The 22,397-nt window shown below is 43.4% G+C and overlaps 2 protein-coding genes across 2 annotated transcripts in view; both read left to right on the top strand.

Annotated features, from left to right (window-relative positions):
* Window positions 1-6,003: 6,003 nt before the first annotated feature.
* HOXC11 (homeobox C11) lies at window positions 6,004-8,250 on the top strand (the record flags this gene model as incomplete). The annotated part of the gene is made up of 2 exons (XM_082781199.1): window positions 6,004-6,679; window positions 8,018-8,250. The coding sequence occupies 2 exons, from the start codon at window positions 6,004-6,006 to the stop codon at window positions 8,248-8,250; spliced, it is 909 nt and encodes a 302-aa protein (XP_082637325.1).
* Window positions 8,251-18,978: 10,728 nt separating this feature from the next.
* The window catches only part of HOXC10 (homeobox C10), a gene marked incomplete at its 5' end in the record, with an annotated part of 4,384 nt that continues 965 nt past the window's right edge, over window positions 18,979-22,397 (top strand). Inside the window, one exon of the mRNA XM_082781366.1 lies at window positions 18,979-19,762. Within this exon, the coding sequence (XP_082637492.1) occupies window positions 18,979-19,762 (784 nt within the window). The remainder of the gene's footprint in view (window positions 19,763-22,397) is intronic.

Raw genomic sequence — 22,397 nt, 5'->3', positions numbered from 1 at the left:
TTTGCACGTTTTAGTGTCACTGCTAAAGTTATCAAGAGGGAATGTCTGGAGAATAAAGGATTTTTTTTTTTTTGCAAGGTTCGGGTGTGTTTTATATGTCTTCCTTTGTGTTTAAATGAGTATTTTTAGAGTTTTGGAAGGGGAAAAAAAAAGAGAGGACTAGGAATAGGTGTTGCTTAACGAGCTCCTCTGGCTTTCCTGTCTCCTCTGGGCTGAATTTCGCAGCGGCTCCAAGAGTGCAGCACGCTGTGAAGTTTTCCTTGAATTAATTCCCGAACCCTCGCCGTTTCCCGTGCTTCAGCAGCCCCCCGCAACCGGGCCGTGGGGAGGCTAAGAAGCAAATAAATAGGGGGGGACGTCCCCGTCCCGCTCCGCCCGGCCGGAGCTCGCCCCGTGGGGATGGAGCCGCGGCTTCGCGTGGGCTGATGAGAAACTAAAAAAAAAAAAAAGGGGAAGCCTGATTGGAAGCCTGATTGGCTTCCGAGCCAAGCAGAGTGTTAGTTATATTGGTTATTAGTGAGCCCAACTCTTCTTAACGCCTCCTCGGCATCACTTCCACCCGAGCCGGCACCCGCCGCACATTTTTAGCCCAGACAGTCGCAGCGCTGCCTGCGGTTGGGAAGCATAGTTTATCTGCTTTTATCTTGATTAAGTCCACATGATTTTGAACTTGCAGCTCAGGTCTAGAGAGATCTAAGTCATTTTTTTCCCTTTGAATTGTTCACAGCTTATATAGTTTTCTTTAGCAGTCTGGCTTACATCCAATTAAATCTCTCTTTGCCATTTGGGGACAATAATCTTTTCCAAGCGCTTCCCACTTGTAGCTATTGTCTCCCTTCAGATTTCCTGTACACATACGCGGTGTCTAGTAATCTGTTTACTGGCCTGGGTTTCCTCTCTTTCCGTCTCCCTCTCTCTTTTTTTGAAGTCCATCTGAGGCTTAGGAAGTAATTGTAGTACCGTCGTGGAAGGGAGGGAAAAATCAGTTTGAGAACATCTGATAGGCCAAAGTCATTAGACATCAGAACTTTGAGCCTATTTAGCAAAAGCAAGGCACATCTCTGTGCAGCTGCAGGAGCTGCAGCTGCTAAAGAAGTGTTTTTTGCACTCACTTCCAACGCATTTGCAGCCCCGAGTGAGCACAGGTTAGCAATGCGGGTAGGTTTGGAAAAGCTCCTGATTTTTCCTGAAACCGGGAGCCAAAGCAAACTCTGATCATCTGTCTGAAACAGGGAAAGATTCAGGGTACAAATAATGCATCAGATAGCTTGAGGCCACAGTAAGTAGCAATGTGTAACGTGGTAAGTCACTTCGGTACAAAATCTATTCTCTTCTTATTTTTTTTTCTTCTTCGAGACAAGTTTCCATACTGTACGGGCTCGGACAAAGGATTCTTTATGGTAATACAAACAAGAAAGTTTTTGACAGAAGTTGGGAGGCTGCTAACGAATTTACATTGCGTTCAGATAATTGTAGCTTTGGGGAAAAAATAGATCTTCTCTCCCCAATGGGAGCAAAAAAATGAGCAATGATTTATTGAGAAGAGCTCAAGTACAGGATTAGCCTAAATCAAAATATAACTTTAGATGTTTACACAGATCAGCTAAAGCCAACTTTCACAACTCCAAGGTTTTGATTTTGGTATGACTGCTGCAATGTTTTTGGTCACGAAATGCCTCTAACATACACTTAAAATTCATTTTAGTAACGCAAAACACATCTTACAAGCTTCGAGCTTTGCCTATTTGCCTGCTGAAAACGCTGTTAAATGTGTTAAGTGTTTGCATTATATCAGGCAAATGAGTGCTCACTCCGGAGCAGGGCGAGGGGGGGCTTGGGGAGTTGTATTTGATTATTTTATTTTTTTCCTTGCAATGTGCTCTTTCTGTACAAAAGCGACAAGTCCAGGACTGGAAAGGAGTCCGACTGAGATGCTAGCACAGAAGGACCCAGCCAGTTGGGGTTCCTGCCCGAAAGGCACAGGAAGGGAAAGGCTCGGGGCTGCCGCCTTCCCCTTCCCTCTGCGGCTGGGAAAGAATGGGGAAAAAAAGGGGGGAAAAAATCTTCCAGACAGGGCAGCTTCACCTCGTACATACAGTCATATCAGAGCAACCTCTCGAAGCAAAATCAGACCTTTCTTCCCCCCTTCTCAAGTTCCCTTGGATTTTTTTTTTTCTCCTTGCAAGAGCGCAAATACAGGTTTTATTTAATTCTCTCCTCCACGCTCTAACCTTTCACATGCGCTAGGAAATGAAGCAGGTTTAAAAATGAAGGAATTGAAATGTTCTGGATGGCTATGCCTTAAAGTAATTTGCCTTTTTTTTTTTTTTTTTTTTTTTTTTTTTTAAGGGCAACCAAAAGGAATGCGAGACGCCAGCCCTCATTCCGTTTTATGGTAGTCACTTTGGTGGTCAAATTCAAGTGCTGTGACTCCACAGCTGTCTCTTCTGTGCTTCCTTGCAGGAAGCAGGCAAATCCTATACTTTAAACTGGGTTTAAAAAACAAAACGACACCAGGGCTTGGTTTAGATGTATTTACCTACGAAGAGCAATAAATTATTCCCGCACCTAGAGGAGGGAGGGCGAGTGTTATGCCACACGTATTTTTTGTTTGTTTGCTGTTGTGTTCTCTCTCTCTTTTTTTTTTGTTTTTTTTTTTTTTGGGGGGGGGAGCCTTTGTTTTGGGTTGAAGGAGCAGCTCAGATCTTTTTTTTTTTTTTTTTTTTTTTTTTTTTTTTTTTTTAGCAACAAGCTCTAATTCCTTCCCTGGATGCAGAGCTTCATGCCTACAGCCTTCCTATGGAATCTGGACTGGAATACATAGGACAAAAAATGTACATTAAAGAGCATTTCCCCCTTTGAATCAAGTGAGAGTATTCTCCACGCAGGTTGCAAACAGGAGGGAATTGGGGAAAAAATAATTACACTCATAAACAATAGCTTAACATTATTAGTTTGTAGTTAGTATTAATATTGGTCAATAAAAATCCAAGTTAAAAGATCGCTGACACTTTAATTAAAAGTTTTGCCCAAAACGACGTCCAAGCCATAAAATAGGGCAGATTACAAACCTGAAGAAATCCATCTCGGCAGCCAGAGTTCTTGCCCCTATATTCATCAGCCAAACGGTGCATTGGAGAGGAAAACACAGCTCATTTTGGAATTACAGACATATTTATATGTGTGTATATCTCTATCTCCACACACACACATTCAGGGAGACCCACACGCCCCGATCCCTTATAAAAAGAGTTTTATGAGAACGGCTCTCCTTAAATAGAAAATACAAAGCTGGAAGGGGGAGGAAATCCAGAAATGAATGAAAATAAATGAAAATGAGTGCGATGCTGCGCTGGGGGGATGAACAAGGCTCAACCTGAGGAAGAACACACAATCTTAGTAAGTGACGCCGCCATGTTTCCCTTCAGGATTTCGTAATAAATACATAGAAATTCGGGCACACTGCCTGATAAGCACTGTAGTTTTGCAAGCCCGGCTGAAATACCCACTATATTTATGCTCAGGAGCCTTGAAAACCCCTGCTCGCTGCTCCGCTGCAAGATACTGACTTGCGAGGCTGTTTTCTTCAATGAAAATGAATTTTTCTTTTCTCTTTTCCTGTTTTTTCCCCTTTTCTTTTTCCTTTTTTTTTTTTTTTTAATTAATTAATTTATTTGTTTGTTTTTCCTCTTTCGCTATGTATTGCTGCAGAATTGCAGAATATCTGTATTTCTAGCAGAGGCTGAAACTCTCCTCTGTTTGCGCGAGGTGCGTTTTATCTCCCCGTATCTTTACATCTCGCCCAGGAATTAAGCTACCTCCTGGTTAAAATGGGGCGGTAAACATCAGGTTGGGGGACAGCAATTGAAATAAAATGAAAACTAGACGAGAGAAATGCAAAAGGACGTGCCCAGGGATGCTCAGGTGCAGGAGGGACAGCTCAAGCAGGGCTAGGAGCCCCTGATGCGCCTTTGGGGTGAATTGGTTAATACTCGGGTGAGTTTATATTTTTTTATTATTATTATTATTTATTTTTTTGGGGGGAGCAAAACGAAAACATCGCAGCCGTCCAGGTTTTTTTCTGGTCCCAACTCTAAGGCTCAGCGCTCTAGCAAGGGGCTGAGATTTGCCTTTTTTTCCTTCTCGCTGTTTGAATTTACTGCAACTCGATTTGACAAGATACTCTCAATAAAAACGTGCCACTCTCTCACGGTGTGTTAGTTTTGTTAGAAGTATTCAGCCTGCCACCGAACAGATCCCATGATGGATTTTGGTTCGGGTTTATGTGCGGGCGATTCAATATTTTTATTTATTCTTCCTTTTACTGGCCGTTTTAAAAGGGGATAATTCAAGAAAAAATCCCTAAGTGGCATCCTGTAAAGAAAAGAAGAAAACAGGGGTGGATGCGCTGCAATATTTTCATCTGGAGGTGAATGCAGCCGCCTGTGCTCGACAGAAAAATGCTGGCAACAATAATCCCCACCTCCGGCAGATGATTTCTAAGCCAGGTGAAAACCCACTTCGAACCCAATTGTTGCAGCGTCTCGCAGACGATTCTGTTCCTGGAAGACTTTTGGAAGGCGAAGGCTGAGCCTTGCACCCCTGGCAGCGCGGAGGCTGCGCGTCCTTCAGGTGCACCTTCTAGAGGGGTTGCAGAAGAGATTGGGGGTTTGACGTTTGGGGTTGGGGATTTTTAATTTTATATATATATTTTTTTCCGCCTAAGAATTGTTGGCAAAACTCGCAAAATAGCCGGCAGCACTTCGGTATCCCTGTTTGTTTCGTGTCAAAATGCAGGAGGACGGAGAAAGAGGAGGCTCTCGGGGCGTGGGAGAGAAGACAAATGACTTTAATAAGAATATCTTTTTTAATTCAGCTGGAAGAATAAATGATGAGAGTATTGCTGAAAGTACATTCATTGATTGACAATAAACAATTGCATTAAATATTCAATATGCCACTCTTACTTAATAAATATTTAACAAAACATTAAAGGAGGTTTTCGAATATTTATTAGACATTGACTTAATTCATTTGTTCTATTCCTTGATATACGACTAATTCGATATCAAAAGTCATTAAGGCAGGCCTGCTTTAACTTTAAAGTTTGAAACTTTACACGATCCCCCGCACCCTGTCATTCTTAAATGGTATATTCTCTATAAACCGTGCCAACCTGCTTGATGTATAGTTGATGTGCACATAGAGATCAACATAATTAGCGTATGTTAGAAGCTTGTTAATTAGCACCAACCCCCTCACTCCCAGATAGATAGATAGAGAGATTTACTTATAATTTAGCAGCCCAGCTGTACGAAGAGCTGCGCGTTTACGCCTGCAGCAAGATTTTGAGAAATGTTTGAAAACTTACTTAGGCGTCTCCAGCGTTTTCCCTGAGATTATATTGAGCTACCTAAAGCCTATTCAGGAACACTTCTAAGAGGAGGCTAGGACAGAAATAATCATCATAATAAATTATAGTAATCACCGTAATTAAAATATTAAAAAGGGTGGAAAAACACAGTCCGAGCTCCCTAAGACCCTCCCTCTCTCCCCCCCTTCCCCCCCCGCAGTCCAAATCGCCCCCACCCCATCTCCAAACCCCGCTGAAAAGAAGCAGAAAGCAGAATCCGAATAGGAAGGAGAGGAGGAAGGAGGAAAAAAAAAAAAAAAGCAACTTCACAAGCCACCCCTTGTACTTGTTCTGCTTTGAATGCTTACAAGGGGTGTGCCTTCAAGAAAATGAATACAAATCTGCAATTGATTTTCATAATGTTTCTGCGGTGTTTGAAAACCAATCGTTTGAACCTCTGAGATCTTACCTAAGTGAACCACTCCTACGCATCTAAGTGCTCCAAACTGATATATGACAATATCTACTTTGGATCACGTGTCCTCCGGAGCGACTAAGACGGATAGCGCGTCATCTTGCCTTCCCAAATTTTTTCCCCTCTGCACATCGGATCCAAAACATCTATCTATAGGAGCAAGAAAAGGAGAAAGATGTTTAACTCAGTGAATCTAGGCAACTTCTGCTCCCAGTCGCGTAAAGAGAGGAGTGCTGAGTTTGGAGAAAGGGCAGGTTGCGCTTCTAATCTCTACCTCCCCAGCTGTACCTATTACGTCCCTGAATTTTCAACTGTGTCATCTTTCCTGCCACAGGCCCCCTCTCGCCAAATCTCCTACCCTTACTCCACCAACCTCTCGCAAGTGCAGCCCGTGCGAGAGGTCTCCTATGGTCTAGACCCCTCAAGTAAATGGCACCATAGAAGCAATTACGCGTCGTGTTATTCCGCAGAAGATCTGATGCATAGAGAGTGCATCCCGCCTTCCACCATGACCGAAATGCTAATGAAAAACGAGAGCGTGTACAGCCACCACCACCCCAGCTCCAACCACCCGGCATCGACGGGATTCTACACCAGCATGAACAAAAACACTGTCCTGCCCCAAGGTTTCGACCGCTTCTTCGAAAATGCCTACTGCGGGGCGGAAAACCCGGCTGAGACCTGCCTGCAGAAGGGCGAGGGCAAACTGGAGGCTGACTCCCAACCCAATGCACTGTCATCCCGCGGAGACCAAGGTATAGACCCGGAAGACGAAGAGGAAAACACAAATCCAGGGTCTTCAGCCTCGTCCTCTTCTGTCAACAAGGAAGGAAGCAAAAGCAGCAATTCGAGTAGGTAGAGCAGTAAATGGAAAGGTTAAGGGACTAGCCCGTGTGTTTTGTCGGTCAAATTTTATGTGGAGTTTTATAAGCATTCAAAGGATTTTATTATAACCTACAAAGCTCTTTCTTCCAACGAGAAGAATTTTTACGATGGGAAAAGCTCTTTGAAAAAAATGGAGATGTTAGGCGCAGACACAGTATCTTAGAGTCTGTGAAATTTTAAAAGCACACCATCGTGACAAATATTAACTTTGATCATGAACTTACATGAGCATTTTAAAAGGATTTGGTCCCGGGTTGCTGAGGGTAAAAGGCAATTGGGCAGAACACTACTTTAGCTGCCTGTGCTTTCTTTTAGGCACTAAGATGCATGCAGAGTGTTGTTTTCTTCTTCTTCTTCTTCTTCTTCCTTTTTTTTTTTTTTTTTTTTTTTTAATTAAAACTGTATGGTGAGTCCTTTCTCTTGGTGGGAGTGTGGTGCTAAGGGGGGAGAGCTGCAGAATTTGCAGGCAGAGCGGAGCATTTTCTTAGACTTTCTGTTTAAAGTGGCATTTATTCTCCTCCAAGCCTAGTGGAGCGTCTAGCTTTTGTCAGGAAGGGCTTTTACTTACGTGCTTCTTTGCTTTGGTCTTCTTTTTTGCATGCACTCAGATTTCTAGGCAGTCTTAGAGGAGCGTTTTAAATGCTGAATCCAGGCAACTTTGCAAGTTAGTGTTCAGCGTGGGGCTCTTTTTGGAAGAGGGGAGGGTTGTTTTGTTTTCCTATTTGCTTTCGTGATCAGCAGAAAGTCCCCTTTTGCAGCTCAGATGCTGAGTTCTCTTCTACTTTGATTCTTTTTTTGCGTGTGTGGCGAGGACTGGAGTTAATCAAAAACTTATGCGGAACATAATATCTAGTTCCTATAATTCCGACCTTGCTCATGCTGTTTCTATACAGATAACAGATTTGCAGCTGAGCGGGAGCTTTTTTTTTTTTTTCTTTCTTTCTTTTTTTTTTTTTTTCATTTTCTTTCCAGCAATCAGCCTCTCTAAAGCCTGCTCCAACAGTCTGCTGCCTCCAGTCCCGGGCTGTTCTTTTTAAAATAATCTATCTGCACAGAAAAATGCCTGCATGTGTATGCGTTTCTGGGATTAAACCCCGTGCAGTGGGAAAGCAATTGCAACGCAGTCCTTAAGACCCTGTGTAACCTCACCTCTGCTACCACTAACAATAGGCAAACTGCTCACTGCTGGAAGATATCTCCCCGTGCATTAATAACTTAACTCTGCCCCTATCTATGTGGTCAGCTGTGAAGATGAGTCTGTGTGTTGCATTAGGATATTTACCCTGCCTTCTGGTTCTTTTAAGGTGCTCCCAGAACGAGGAAGAAGAGGTGTCCCTATTCGAAATTCCAGATCAGAGAGCTAGAGAGAGAATTTTTCTTCAATGTCTATATAAACAAAGAAAAAAGGCTCCAGTTGTCTAGGATGTTAAATCTCACTGACCGACAGGTTAAAATTTGGTTTCAGAACAGAAGAATGAAAGAAAAAAAATTAAGCAGAGACCGCCTGCAGTATTTCTCTGGAAATCCCTTATTGTGAACATCTTTTCAAATCCCCTCTGCTGGTGAAGTGTATGTGTATTGGGAAGGAACAGTTGCAAGCATGGGTTTGCCCTTTCAGTCGACAAAGCAACCTCAAAGTTTAAGCCTTTTCGTTACTTACATTTGTATGTCTGGGACAGTTCTGAGTAACAAAAGGAGTGAATTTTTCTTTCAGTTACCTAACCGCTTAAAGGACTTGAATTCCATGAACATTTTATTTAACTTTTTTTTTTTTTTTTTTTTTTTTTTTTTGCCTGAACAGGTTGGGATTCTCTTTTTTATTATTATTATTTTTATTGTTATTATTATTTAGGCACCCTGTCCATTTGAATAAATCGCAGTGCTGTGTGTTACTACCACGGTGATTTCAGTATGCAGCTGTGTTATCACAAGAGCGGCCAAAGTCTCCCTGTAGGATCAAATCACTTCGTCTGGGGTGAGTGTGCGTGCGTGTGTGTGTGTGTGTGTGTGTGTGTGTGAGAATGCACACACAGACATGTGTGTCCTTGTGTGTGCGTGTGCACATTCACACCCACCCCGGTCATCTGTGTTCTGCTCTCCATGCCAAGAGTTGTTGTCGAAACCTCATTTAAATATCTGTCCCTAGCAGAAGGAAGATCATTATTTCCACCTCCCCCATGCACCCTTTATATATAAAAATATATATATGCATATATATATAGAAGTGAGTGTGTGTATATATATACATATATATTCAATGCAGTTTCATTTCTACGTTTTCAGTGGGGAGGGGGTAAAATCCAGACGAAAATGCATTTGCAATAACAGTCTCTGAAATGGTTTGTAAATAAATTTCGTAGCGCATTTTTTTTTCCTGGAAATGGGAGACGAAGAACATCGAGAGAAAAAAAAAATCCTGAAAAAAAAATAATGAAAAAAAAAAAGTATCTTTGTGTATGTAAAGCGAGTCCCCGGGATACTCTGTGAAATTCTGTGGCAAATAAAGACATTGCAAGCTGTTCTACATTATGATTTTATTTGACCATTTTATTAGAATTTCCCCTCTTAAAAGCCTCTTTGCGGTCATTGTGGTGTGGGTTTCTTCTATAGGAGTTTAAATACCTGAATGCATATCAGAAATATCATCATCCATATTCATGTGACTCGCTGCAATCTGCTCTAATAGGACTGGTCTTAATATGAAACCTCCACCTTGGAGCACACGTTTGTTGTGGAGTTCATTGTGTTCATCACGGAACTGAAATTTATAGGATTTTTCTTGGCCCAGTAATCCTACCCTGAATTTGGCTCCAGATGTCTTTGTCTGTTTTCCGGTTGTAGTTAATCTTTTTGCATTTTCATGAGAACAATATATTAGTCTTCTTTTTTTTTTTAAAAAAAAAAAAAAAAAGGATAAAAAAAAAGAAAAAGGAAAAAAAAAAAAAGGAGGAAAGAAACTCTAATTACACCAAGAAACGAGCTGCATTTCCAAAAGTCAAGGATAACGTACCTTATACCTACAAAGCACAAATGCAAAGTCAAGTACTTAAATTCCTGCTTAAGGAAAACAAGTTCAACTCCCAGGCACAGGGCATAAAAGTGATTTTTTTCTGTTTGCAAAATGACTTTTTTCTCGCAGTGTCTGAAAGCAACACAACGTTTTCGAGGACAAAGAAATCCAGAAGATGCCGTTGGTGATGTGGTGCATGTATTTTGTGTAAATACAACAATTCGGAGGGTTGTTTTAGGGGTTTGGGGGGGGTATGTTTGAGGTTTCCAGTCTCCTGCTTTCTGATGTGGAGCGATGGGATTGTGCATATGGAAGAAGGGGTAGGAAAAAAAAAAGCGAATGAAAAAGGAAAAAAAAAAAAAAAAACAGCAGCAAAAGGAACAACACATTATATTCCCATCCATTGAGCGTGTTCTTGTAAAATTCTCATACTTGCTTTTAAATACAACCCTGTTGAATGAAAACACTTTGATGGTGTCTTCTGATTTTATTTGACAACGGTAGGGAAAAAAATTATAACCCACAAAAATGCTCTTAGTTTGCACACACACAAACACCCCTCCGCGCAAATAAATGAAAACCAACTTCGGCTTTCGTGATAGACCCGTCCTCCTTACGCCACGATATGATCTTGAAAGGATGTTCGCAGGCATGTTTCTCATTAAAAGAGTGGGAAAGGGAGGGAAAAAAAAAAGGGGGGGGGGGGGGGGGCTGGAGGATGGCAAAGCGCTTCTTTATTTGCTTCTATTTATTTTTGCAAAGCCTGCGGGCTGAAAGGACGCTTGTCCCCGGCCTGAAATCTCGCCTAAGCTTTACGTTTAAGAAACCGGGGGTGGGGAGGGGGCTGCTCGCCCACCCCCAAAGCACCTTTCTTTAATGAGTGTTTGCCAAACCTTCCCAAGGTTAGGAAAACCAAAGAGAGGTGCAATAAGGTGAATATCGCGAGGTCAGAAGCGGCAGTTAATGCTCCGTAACAGCAGCGGCTGTCCGGACAAAAGCGGCTAGTCTAGACGTTGTAATAAAGACTGCAGCACTAAACAGCTTAATTTTTCTTAATTACCCCGTCTGGCTAAAGGAAAAGACTTCCGCAGTAAATAGTAAACAAATAAGGGAGTCTTGCCCAGGGAATTTTTTTTCCTCCCTCCTTTCCTCCCCCCCCTCCCTCCTCCAAGGCTCCAGTTCAACTGCAGCACAATGAAACTGTAGGCCTAGTTCAAAGTTTTCGCGAGCTAAAATGGAATGCTAGTTGTAAAATCCAAGTTTATAGACCATGTGGGAGTTTACAGCAGCATTAAGCATCAGTGCCATGTAGGAAAAGGGCTGTTAATGTTCTGGGGAGGGGGGCGGAGGGGCTGGCGGAGGACAGGGGGGGTCACTGAGGATGCTTTGGGTACCACGCCGGGGGAGCGGACAAGCAGAAACAGGGCTTAGACATATGTATCTCGCGGCCGGGGTGCGTGCACCTATATGGAGGGGCCATATAGGGTCTGGCGCCGGTTTTGGGGCCGGCTCCCTGTTAACCGCAGAAGGCCTCGGCGAGGGGTTTTCCGAGCCCGGCCGGGGAATCAGAGGTGGGAATGAGACCCACAGGAAGAAAAAATGTGAATATTTGATGTCTTTGAACTTCAATAAAGTCAAGTCCATCACCTTTAACCCTTTCGTAATAAAGAGGAATCAGAGAGGGTCGTGGCTCCCCAGCCGCCCCGCCTCCAGAGAACCGGGGGGGTCGCCTGCGGGACCCACAGTTTCCCCCCGAAAAAAAAGAAAAGAAAAGAAAAAAAAAAAAATAGCAAACCCAAACCCAAATATTGAACCCTGTGTGGCGTTTATGATGCTTAATATTTAACTCAGCCGCGCAGCATTTAATGCATCTCGAAGCAGGTTTAACACACCCGGCACACTCTCTTTATTATTGTTATAAACCTTTTGATATCTTAACGCATGAAAAGTTTTTATAACTTTGTTTGGCGTAAAAGTTTTACAAGTTTTTTTTTTTTTTTTTTTTTTTTTTTTTTTTTAATTCCCAGCACGCATTTAGGCATCTCCATCAGACAACTTTATTCCTACCTCGGATGTCCATCACAATAAAGCCTCCCTCATAGGCTGGGGAGCTCGCTCTGTGCCTACGTTAATGACACCCAGACTAATTACGAAGGCCCTTTCCATGTGACGTACAAACACACCAACCCAACCTGTTTCCTATTGCTCCCTGGATTTCATACACAACATATTGGAAGCAGCTCTGGCTTACTTTGTTGTGAAATATTGCAGAGAGGGAAGAAGGCGAGGGGGCAGGCTTCTAATTGGCTTCTTGCAGGATAATAATGTTCACTTATGTTGGCTTCCATACAAAGCAAATCATTTCCATTTTTGAAAAAAAAAAAAAAAAAAAGGAAGAAAGAAAGAAAAAAAAAAAAAAAAAAAAAAAGAAAAGAAAGAAAAGCAGGGTTGGGGCTGGAGTGGGGGGGGGATCTGCTGCAGGAGCTGCAAATGCTGGATGAAAGTGTCCAGGGATTCTCCTGGTGTTGGACGGGGCCGCTCACACCCACTCGCGCTTGCACACGCACCCACTTGCACACCCGGCACCCCACGACCCCACGCAGCCTCTCCTGAAGGTGCCAGGGCCCCGGGCAGGAGCACGTAACCTTGACGGTGCGCTAAGAGCCGTCCTAAAGGCGAAGCCTCTTTGGTGGCATGTAAATAACCAACTTCAGCTGAACAACTCAGCAAGAGCGGCAAACAATAGCCATGAGGGGAAATCCATCCTTTTGACCATTTGCACTTTCCTCATGGGTTTGACGTTGGTTTGCAACTTGGCCAGAGCTGGGATTAGAAAAGGCGAAGAAGAAAGCCAGTGGTTTTGGCAAGTGGACTCGAATCGACCATCAATTGAGCTAATCCTCGCCTGTGGATCCTAGGGTGAATTCATTTATTTGTGTACGAGGAACTTTTATAGGAGCAATAGCTGGTCCCGACGGAGAGGCAGGGCTGGTAGAGGCAAGCAGGCAGCTCGCCCCAAGTCCCGGAGCCCTCTGCCTGGGACCCTGGTGGCCCATAACCTCGGCGAGAGGCGATTAAATCGGTTCTCCTGAAGCACCGCTCTGCCGGGGGGGGACAGGCGGCGAGTTTGCTGCTGAAATATGGGAGAGCCACCGGCAAGCAAGGGAGGGAGGGTGCGGCGGGGGGGGGTAGGGTGGAAAGGCTGGGGGGGGCGAGGAATGAAACTTTGGGGAAGGAATTGCGGATTTGAGGCAAAGCGTTTGCAAAGTTGTGCTTCAGTTCTCCCCCACCCCCCCGACCCCCAAAGAAAAAAATCAGTAACCCCCCAGAAAATAGGGCACTGGGAGGAAGGGGGGGGGGGGGGCTGCAGGGCTGCATTGCCCCTCTGCTATCCGGGAAAAATATGAAATGATGACATATTATTTTGCCCCAAAATGGCGGCTCATTAAGGCCTTGCCTCTACGCCTTTCATAAAGTTGGGGAATATGCGGATGCACAGCATATGTTAGATTGAAGCACGTTTCTCTGCTTTTGATAACTTCTAAATTACAACATGAAACCACGAGAATGTGGTTTGCAACCTCATAAGCCTTTTTTTATCTGGAGTTGAGGAATTAGGCTGAAGCATATTGCTGATGGAGCCCATAAAAAACTTTATTCATTTTCGAAAAAAAAGGGGGAAGACTTAATGTAAACATTACAATTGTTTATGTGCTACAAGTAGCAAAGTAAATTCGTTCGTTTTAATTGTTAAAAAGCGGCCTAATCCCTTTCTTTGAATTAAGTGATACACGCTTAAGCAAATCTGCAGTCCTCTGCTTTAAAGATGTGTTTGATATAAACCGTATGTGACTGTACAAATGACGGCTAAAATAGCCGAAACTCTGTGTCACACGCTGGGCTTTGCAGCCAGCGTGTGATTAAGAAAGCAGAAGATATTCGAGGTTTTCTTCCAGGCTGAGGACTTCAGGTACGAGAAAATAAAAATTAGAAAATAAAATAAATGAGGATTCCGGTGATTTTGAAATAAAATTCTCTCTCTGCACATATGTTTCTCAGCAGTCTCGACCTCTACGGCGGTATCTGCGTTTGGAAGGTGGAGAGCCTCAAATTTTAGGCAAATCGTGCAAAACAAAGTGTTCGGGCTGTGGCCCCATTATCCGCAGGTTATTCCAATGCTATAGGTGTGAAATTTGTCTTTATTCAGATTTTTCTTCCAATTGCTTCTTTTTATTTTTCGACGAGAAACAGGAGTGTTAACAGTCCGTCCTCGTGGTGCTCTCCATATTCTGTTAAAATTGTAATTGAAACAATAATGTTTATTTTGAAGCGCTCAGCAGACCGGAGTTGCCGCTTCAAACACGCCTTAAGAAGCCTGTTAAATTACCAGCGTTTTAACAAAGTTTGAAAGAAATTATTTTCCTATCGTCATATGGGTAAAATAGGAGTTCTTTGAGGTTTGCTGTTAACTTTCAGAGCAGCAGAGCCACATTTTAGCACGTCCTTCATTGTTTTCAATTTTTACCTTTCATCGTTACTCTTCGTCTCTTTCAACTTCGCTTTTTAACTTTATAAAAGGGGCTCTCCGAAATCCCGAGCTGCGCCACATTTCCATCAAACGCTTCGTTTTTTTTTCAGCTTATAAACCGCAGCGCGGCCGCGAGCCTTGCCCAGACAAAAACACCTTTAATTTTCGAAACGTGCAATAATCCACATTTTTAGAGCTCCCACACGGACCTCCCCACCTCTGCGAGAAACAATTACCCCTTTTTGGGGGGCAATATTTAAGTTTGTTAACGCGGTTGGAAAATTAAAGGAAACACTTGAGCACTGAATAAACTTTTCCAAAATCCCCGTGTCACATTATTGCGCTCTGTCACCCTTGCCGCTCTTTCTTATAGATGAATTACACTTTCCAAATTTTGTCCTCATGATCAAAGGCAGGGGAAGGGGTCCGGACCCAGACCAGTATTTGGGTGCCTGCAGCCTGCTATGCTGGGGGTAGAAAATCTCGAACGCGGTTTTCAATACCACCTCAAGGAACATAATATCATTCCATAATTCTTTGACTTAAGTTACTCAGAAAGAAGGAAGCAGGGTAAGAGGGATTGTAAAGTTTGATAGATTTCTTGTGGTGATAGTTTACAGTTTCTAAGCCAACATATAAAGGCGTGGGTTTTATTTTTGCATCGCTGTTATTGTACTCCAGTGTACTTTGTCATAAATCAGAATTATTTCCGCTACAACATGGGGCATAATACCGGGCAGAAATACAAATTTAAGGTAATCATTAAAGTGTTGCTACCAAATACTTCCTCGAAGCGAAAATGAATGTTTGTAATAAAAACGTAAGAAAACTTGGTAAAAAATACAATGGGCATAAGAAGTACTTTCTCCACATAACTCACGGTTAAATAATTAGATTGAGAAGGGGACAGGTAAAATATTGGGTGGAAGTCTGAGAGATTCTTTGTCTTGGCGATTGTACACGTTTATGTACTCCCGGGCACAAGAGGGGCTTTGCTGTCATTTTTGCTCCCCCCTGCTCCCCTCGTCCCTGCCTGGCTTCCCCGGGCTGCCGGGCGCTGCTCTGGGGACGTTTTAGGGCAATTGCTCCGTCTGCGGCACTAGGGACAATGGAAGGACCCGGGGGCCGCCCGCTCCGCGCATCCTCCCCTCGGAGCCGGGAACAAGGGGGGCAAACCGCACTTTGGGGTGCCCAGTGTGATGGGGAAGGAGGGAAAGGACGGAGCTGCTCCGGGACCCGCTCGCAGCCCCGAGCTTTCGAGGAAAAGCACCGGGCTGGCAGCCCGGGTGCGCGGCCGTCGAGCGTGGATATTGTTCCCCGAAAAGTGTGTAAAATTCAAAGTAGGTTATTAAAGTCCTTACCATGGGTAGACTCTCTCCTTTTAAGTTTTAATAGCATTTGTTCGTATTTATTTTCTGTAATTAGAGTAAAGCATTTTTCCCAACGGGGGTTCCACTTAGGCTGATGAATTTTATTTCTCTTTCCATTAATGACCCATGTTTATCATACTTCTAATTATTTTTAACTTTAAACAATATTCGGTCTCCTGGAGACGCCTCTGTGCTGCTTGCTAACGTCAACTTTCTTTTTTCCATGGCCAAAAAGCCATCATGGTCAAGTCGTGAAATATGCTCGTGTAATATTTTTATGAACAATCTGATTGTATATTTACACGGCCCCCTTTGCTCCCGAAGATGCTGATGAGCAAGTTGTGGAAGAGGCTTCCAACCTTTCCCCAGCATTTTCACTAGTAGCGTGTGCTGGCAAAAACTGGTAAACAAAACGCCTGTGAACAGTGTAAATCTTTGTTTTATACTCCCAACATTTACACATTCATAAAAGATGAGATTTCCACCACCGTTTTCTCTCTCCAGCAACCTGGATAGGGAGGTTTGCTCGAGATGCTATTGTGAAGCGCTTGGCTTTGCGGAGAAGCAAATTCGAATTATTTAATGTCACGTTTCCCTCTGATGTGCTCCGTGCAACTCGTTAATATCTCCTTCGACAAAAGCACACCAGAATACACGGCGAAAAAATCAGGAAAACATATTTAATCCTTAGGCAGACAATACAGGAAACTATGAGGTCAAATTTTGGTGTCCCAAAAAATGCACATGTGTAACTGTTTGACTGAGCAGCATAAATTATTGGCTAGCCACATCAGCTGCAAAAATAAAGTAGAAGAGGGAAAAAAAAAAATCAAACCGGGGGAAAAAAGCAATATAATGCAAAATTGCATTGGTCTTTAATTTCATCACCTATAAATGAGAAAATATTGGCTCCCATACTAAAGTTTTATTCTTTGCTTATAAATATTATGTGGAATTTTCGTTGGATATCATAAAATTGAACGATTTCTATCAAACTGTTTTAAAAAGACCTATGCAGATAACACAAATAGAGGCAATAAAGTCGCAAATAGCTTTCCAGGGGAACCAAATGGCGTCTGAAGCCTACGAAAGCTTTTACTATGCTGGAGAAGAGGGCACACGAAATAGTATTATGCACTTTTAGGCTTTCTCGGCCTAAGATATTTAAACTTGTCCCACTTGATGCGGAGAGTAGACCCGCAAGTCTCTTGAAAGTTAAGTCGAGGGGAATTTTACAGCCCTGCTTTTGAAAATCTTTGGGAAAACAGGTTTGAAGACGTGAGAATATTCAAGCAGGACTTCATTCTAAACCGTTACAAATCACCCCAAACGGTCAAGTTCCACTTTCTGTGATACAATGTACTTTTTTTTTTTTTTTCACTATTTTGCTCCCTTTCTTTTTTCTTTTTTCTTCCCCTTTCCCTTTCTTTCTCTATCTTCTTCTTCTTCTTCTTCTTTTTTTTTTTTTTTTTTCCTTTTCTTATGAAAGGTGGCGTTTTCTTTTTGTTTCCCTTGAAAGTGACTCTGAACCCGTGTCTTTCTAATCGTAATGATCTTGAAATTCCGGGCTATCTCACTTTTTATTTATTTATTCTCAATTGCCCTAACCCGCCGCTTCACCTAGAATCAGAGCTCACCCGCCAACACAGGAACACGCCGGGAAAATTATGAAAAAACTATAGAGTTTAATGGCTACACGATCTAGAAAACACCCAATAAAGAGAAGACGGTTGGGAGAGGGGGCACAATAACCACGAAGGTTTCAATTCCGTCGCATTTAAGGCATCAAATCTTACTCGGAGATGGTGCAATTTAAATGAAAACAACAACTTGAGTTCCCATCGCAGCGAATTTCGCCACAAAAGAGGAGAGAGGAAATACTGGAGAGAAAAGTAACTTTCCTCGTGTAATCTCCCCAGAAAGAAAAAAAAAAAAAAAAAAAAAAAAAAAAGTAATAAAATCCTAGCAAACCGGGAAAGTTTCGGTTTGCCAATTCTTCTGAACGATGTTTAGTGAGTCCCAGGTTGGTTTTTTTTCTCCCCCCCTTCTTATTTCCTGAAGAGACACAGAGAGAAAGAAGGAGCAGACAGAGAGACAGACAGAGAGACAGGAGGGGAGAAACCCACCACAGCACCGCACTCGTGCAGTTCACCATCTGAAAAGTCGCTCCCTTTGAGCAAATTCGACCCCCTTTTCCCCTCCACGACGCATTTTTGTGCACGACACCACACATGCCATTTTCGCCCAGAAACTTAAGACAGTTCGGAATGAAAGTGGATAATTAAAAAAAGCTGTCTTTGCAGGCTCAGGGAAGGCAAAGCTGCTTTGCTGAGGGAAAATGGGGAAATAAGAAAGGCAACCTAGGCTTTTATTGTCTTTTTCTTCATAAAAAAAAAAAAAAATGCTGCTTGGGAAAAATCCAACCTGCTTAAGGAGTCTGGGCTTCGGGATTTCGGGGAAATGCCTGGCTGAAGGGCAGCAAGCAGCTCTCTGAATTATTCCCCCAATTTTCCCCCTCTTTTCCCACATCTCCGTCGAAGCAACCAAAGAAAAGCGGCTCTGAGCGCATCACCCCACCGCACCCCCAAAGCGTTTCCAGCCCTCCACTCCCGAGCCCCAAATAATTTTAATTAGAATTAAAAGAGCAAGAAATAGAAGCTGCTCAGCAGCCGGCTGAGCCCAGGGGAGCTTGCCCGTGCCCGGGGCGGGGGGGGACGGTGCAGCCGAGTGCAGGGGGGGGGTCCTCTGTTTGGGAGGCAACAATTAAAAATCGCCATCGGTTTTGGGGCGCAAAAAGCCAATTCCGAGAAGGCACGAAGACAGGGAGAAAGGAAAGTGGGGGAGCTGAGATTTTAAAAGATGGAAATAGATTTTTTTCACCCTCTGTCCCCCTTTCTCCGCAATTTTTTTAATCATTCTTTTTTTTTTTTTTTTCCAAAAATCTTCCTCCGCGATTTTTTTTTTTTTTTTTTTTTTTGAAAAAGGGGGGTCTCCCTCGCTTTTTTTTCCTCCTTCGCCCCCTTCCACGCGTGGCTCCGTTGGTAAACAAACTGGCGGGAGGGGAGCGGGGGCGGCGGGGTTCTGCCTTTGTTCAACGTGAAGGTCCCGGCCCGGTGCTGGCAGATGTCGCTGTTGCTCCACGGTGCCGCTCCCGGTCCCGACAACTTGACCCCCGTGACGTCGGCCCCGTCTGAATCATCAAGGCCATTTTCAATCCTCATTGGCCTGGGCATCACGTGGGGGGGGTGGGGGGGGGGACCGATGCGTGGATAATTATGGTGCTTGATATTTTTTCCCCCTAAAAAAAAGATGTCAGCCCCTGGCTGGAGTATTCCTCCTTAAAAACCCTCTCTGAAAATGTCATGTCCCAACAATGTGACTTCTAACTCGTTTTTGATGGACTCGTTGGCCGGTACCTGTAGAGGGGAGAATTATTCCTCCAGCCAAGGGATGTACATGCAGCCTGGGAGCGATTTCAGCTGCGGAGTCATGAGGAACTGTGGAATTATCCCGTCTCTTTCCAAAAGGGACGAGGTGAATAGCGCTACCTTGTCTCTCAGCACCTATCCATCTTACCTTTCTCAGCTAGACACTTGGTGTGACCCCAAAAATACGTACAGGATCGAGCAACCTGTTGCAAGACAGCTCCCATCCTGCTCCTTCCCAACCAATGTCAAGGAAGAGAATGTTTGCTGTATGTATAACGCTGATAAAAGAGCTAAAAATGCCACAGAGACAGCCCTCTATCCCAACCAAATGCCTGAGTCTTGCCTAAATGACCATGAAGTCCCCGTTCCTAGCTACTACCGAGCAAGCCAAGGTTACCCCTCCATGGAGAAGACGTCAAACTGCAGCAATCCAAATGAGTTTGAGGCAAGTTTTGAATCCAGGGCGAGCCTGAACCCAAGGAATGAGCATCTGGAACCAGCACCACCACCTCCTCCACCTCCTCCGCCGCCCCCGGTGGCTAAAGTGAGTTTCCCCGAAAACACAAAAACAGATAATACTCAGAACACATCCACGAACGAAATTAAAACAGAAAAAAGCGCCCCAGCACCCAAAATAAGTCCTTCGGAAGCAGAGAAAGACCTGAATAAAAACACTGACACCAGCACTGACAATTCTGACAATGAAGCAAAAGGTAAGGGAATCATTCATTATCAGTAGCTAATTTCGGCAATTAGTAATCATCCATAGCTAATAAGAACCGTAATAAGAATATGCAGTAATGTGCTCTCTATCCTGCCAACTTCTTTTCCAGAGATTGGCATAATAATGTTGTTTATTGTTGCTGACTTTTGAAATATATATTCTTACTAGAAACGTTAACTTAAAAATATGTGTATTGGAGCTGAGGGAAAGGAAGAAAAAAAAAAAGAGAGAGCAGTCAGCTATTTGAAAAGTCGTCCTCTCGCTGTTTATATGGAGAAAAATTGCTGTGCATGTACTTATGGAAAAAAAATGTCCTTGCAACCAACGCTGCAGAATGTGTTGAGATTAGGTGGCTTTGCAAAGACTCTGATATCGCAGTGACTTGGGTTTTGTTTGGGGGAGGGGTTCTTTGGGGGGTTTTGTGTTTTTTAAGGCAGATGAACCCTGTTTTTTCCCCTTCCCTTCATATCGCTTTCTATGCAAATGCTTTATTTCCGTATGCTAAGCGAATTTGTCTTCTTTGGCTTTGCTCAGTGTTAAATCTCGGTAAAGGGGTGAAAAAGAAAAGGAAAGAAAATGCATGGAGTCTAATTTGCAGTTACAAACATCTCAGGCTGGGGTTGTGCACTGTGGCTCATTTCATTGCTTAGAAGCTCGTTGAGGCTCAGAGAGGAAAAAGATTTTTTTTTTTTTTTTTTTCCTGGCGAATTGAGGTCTTGTTTGCGAAGGGAAAAATGTTTCTGTGTGTTGAGCAGATGTTTTAACTTTGGGATTGTCTGAAAAGAAGCTTTCATTGACCACATTTTATTTTCACTGTAGAGATTGCATATGCGTGGAAATCTGTGTGTATTTGAATATGCGGGTCTGTTCCTGTCCTGATTCGAAGCTAGGTGGATTCAGGGGCTTCTTTCAGGTCAATAAGTGGCGATCATGTGAATGGAAGGATTGAATTTCCTTAAAAAGTTGGAGCAAAATTCTTGGTAGAAAATACTGCTCAGATCTAAGCAACGGCTTGCATGGTTTGCCTGTGGTATGTGGATGAAAATATCCGCCGTGTGTCAGGATCTGTGCTATAATTAGGACTCAGGCAGCAGGAGGATGTCTGGGGTGTGCAGCGCTGTATGTGCATGCAGGGCTGCATGCATGTGGGTCGTGTGTGCCCCATGTACACATGCCTGGGCTCTGTGGCACCAGCAGAACCCATCTTCTGGCGTTTCCCCTTCCAAAATTGGCCTTTTTAAAAGCAGAACCCAGACCACCGTTTTTCACCCCCCTTTTTAAGCATTCGGCATCCAAAGGGAAATGATATTATCTGACAGCTGAGTTACAATTACACAAAAACGCAAAGTCAAGGTTATCAAAACCCCTGCAAACTTATCTGCACAAAGCGCCTGCAACGTCCATGCCAAGACAGGATTTGGTGGGAGTTAACCTGAAACCAAGATTATATTGGTTTTGATTTGTAATTGGGGCGAAAATAAAGAAATAAAGAAATTAAGATGAAGGTTTTCTTTCGGTTCAGATGTTAAACTTAAAATGGGTGCGTGGAGCAAGACGTGATTTCCCAGATATTTGCGTTTTAAAAGCTATTCCGTGTCGGTTACAGCTTTTTTAAATGGTTGGATCCAATTTGGGGAGGATTTTGTTTGCTTCTGCTGCTGTTGTTTCATTTTAAAATCTGCTATAGCTTAAGTTTTCGTTAATGTTGAACCAGGTTTTTTATTCGTGCAGAAGGTAAGAGATCTTTCTAATGTAATTTAAGCATTTGGGGGAAGATAGTGTTTCAAAGGGGATTTCCAGGGCTTGGTAACATAAAAGGATTTCTGCAAATGCGAAAGTGGTTCCATGTCACACAAGCAGATTTTGAAGGTGCATTTGGCCAAATAAAGTTTTTATTTCTAGTAAGCGAATTTCTCGAAGCTGGCATTCTTGCAGTGCGGAGGACGTTGCTGCAATCGCAGGATACGCTTTGCTCTTTCTTACAGTTTAGACATAAATATTGGCCGACTGCTGGTGCCAGGATTTTCTCATGACCAAATTCAAAGCCCAAGTATTTGCTGTGTTTATTTATGTACGTGTGAAATACGTTTGCCTTTGCAAAGTGTATGTGTGTATATGTATACGAGTGTGTAGAGTGAGGAGAGTGTATATGGGATTACAATTACCTCCGAATTTACCTATATGTACCCACACAGCTCATAAAGGCAAATCTATTTCATACAACCCCAGCTCACGAAAAAAAAAAAAAAAAAAAGAAACACTTGGCAGAAAGGCTACTTGGGGGATCTTCAGGACGAGTGAAAATAGATTTCTTCCCCCAAGAAGAACACGCCTTGGCGAGGCAAACGGTTCAGCCTTTGCGGTTCTCTCTGAAGCCCACACGAATTATTTTTTTGGGGGAAAGCAAATAAGAGCTGCGGACAACTCCGAAAGTCACGGTGTTGCCTTTTTCTTTCATCTGGGGTGCGACTGCTGGCATTTGCAGCCCGGCCGAAGCTTGCACAAGCTTTGCAGTCCCCGCCGAAGCTTGCGCGGCTCCGTGCGCTTTTTCCGCGCTGCCCCGCTCCCCCTGCGCGGCTCGGAGGTGGAGGTGCTCTCTGCTCCCCCCGATTCACTCACAGACA

This window comes from Aythya marila (genome assembly GCF_965140915.1).
Source record: "Aythya marila genome assembly, chromosome: 30".
Taxonomy (NCBI): domain Eukaryota; kingdom Metazoa; phylum Chordata; class Aves; order Anseriformes; family Anatidae; genus Aythya; species Aythya marila.
The sequence above is the reverse complement of the archived record's forward strand: the minus strand, read 5'-3'. Positions and strand labels throughout refer to the sequence as shown.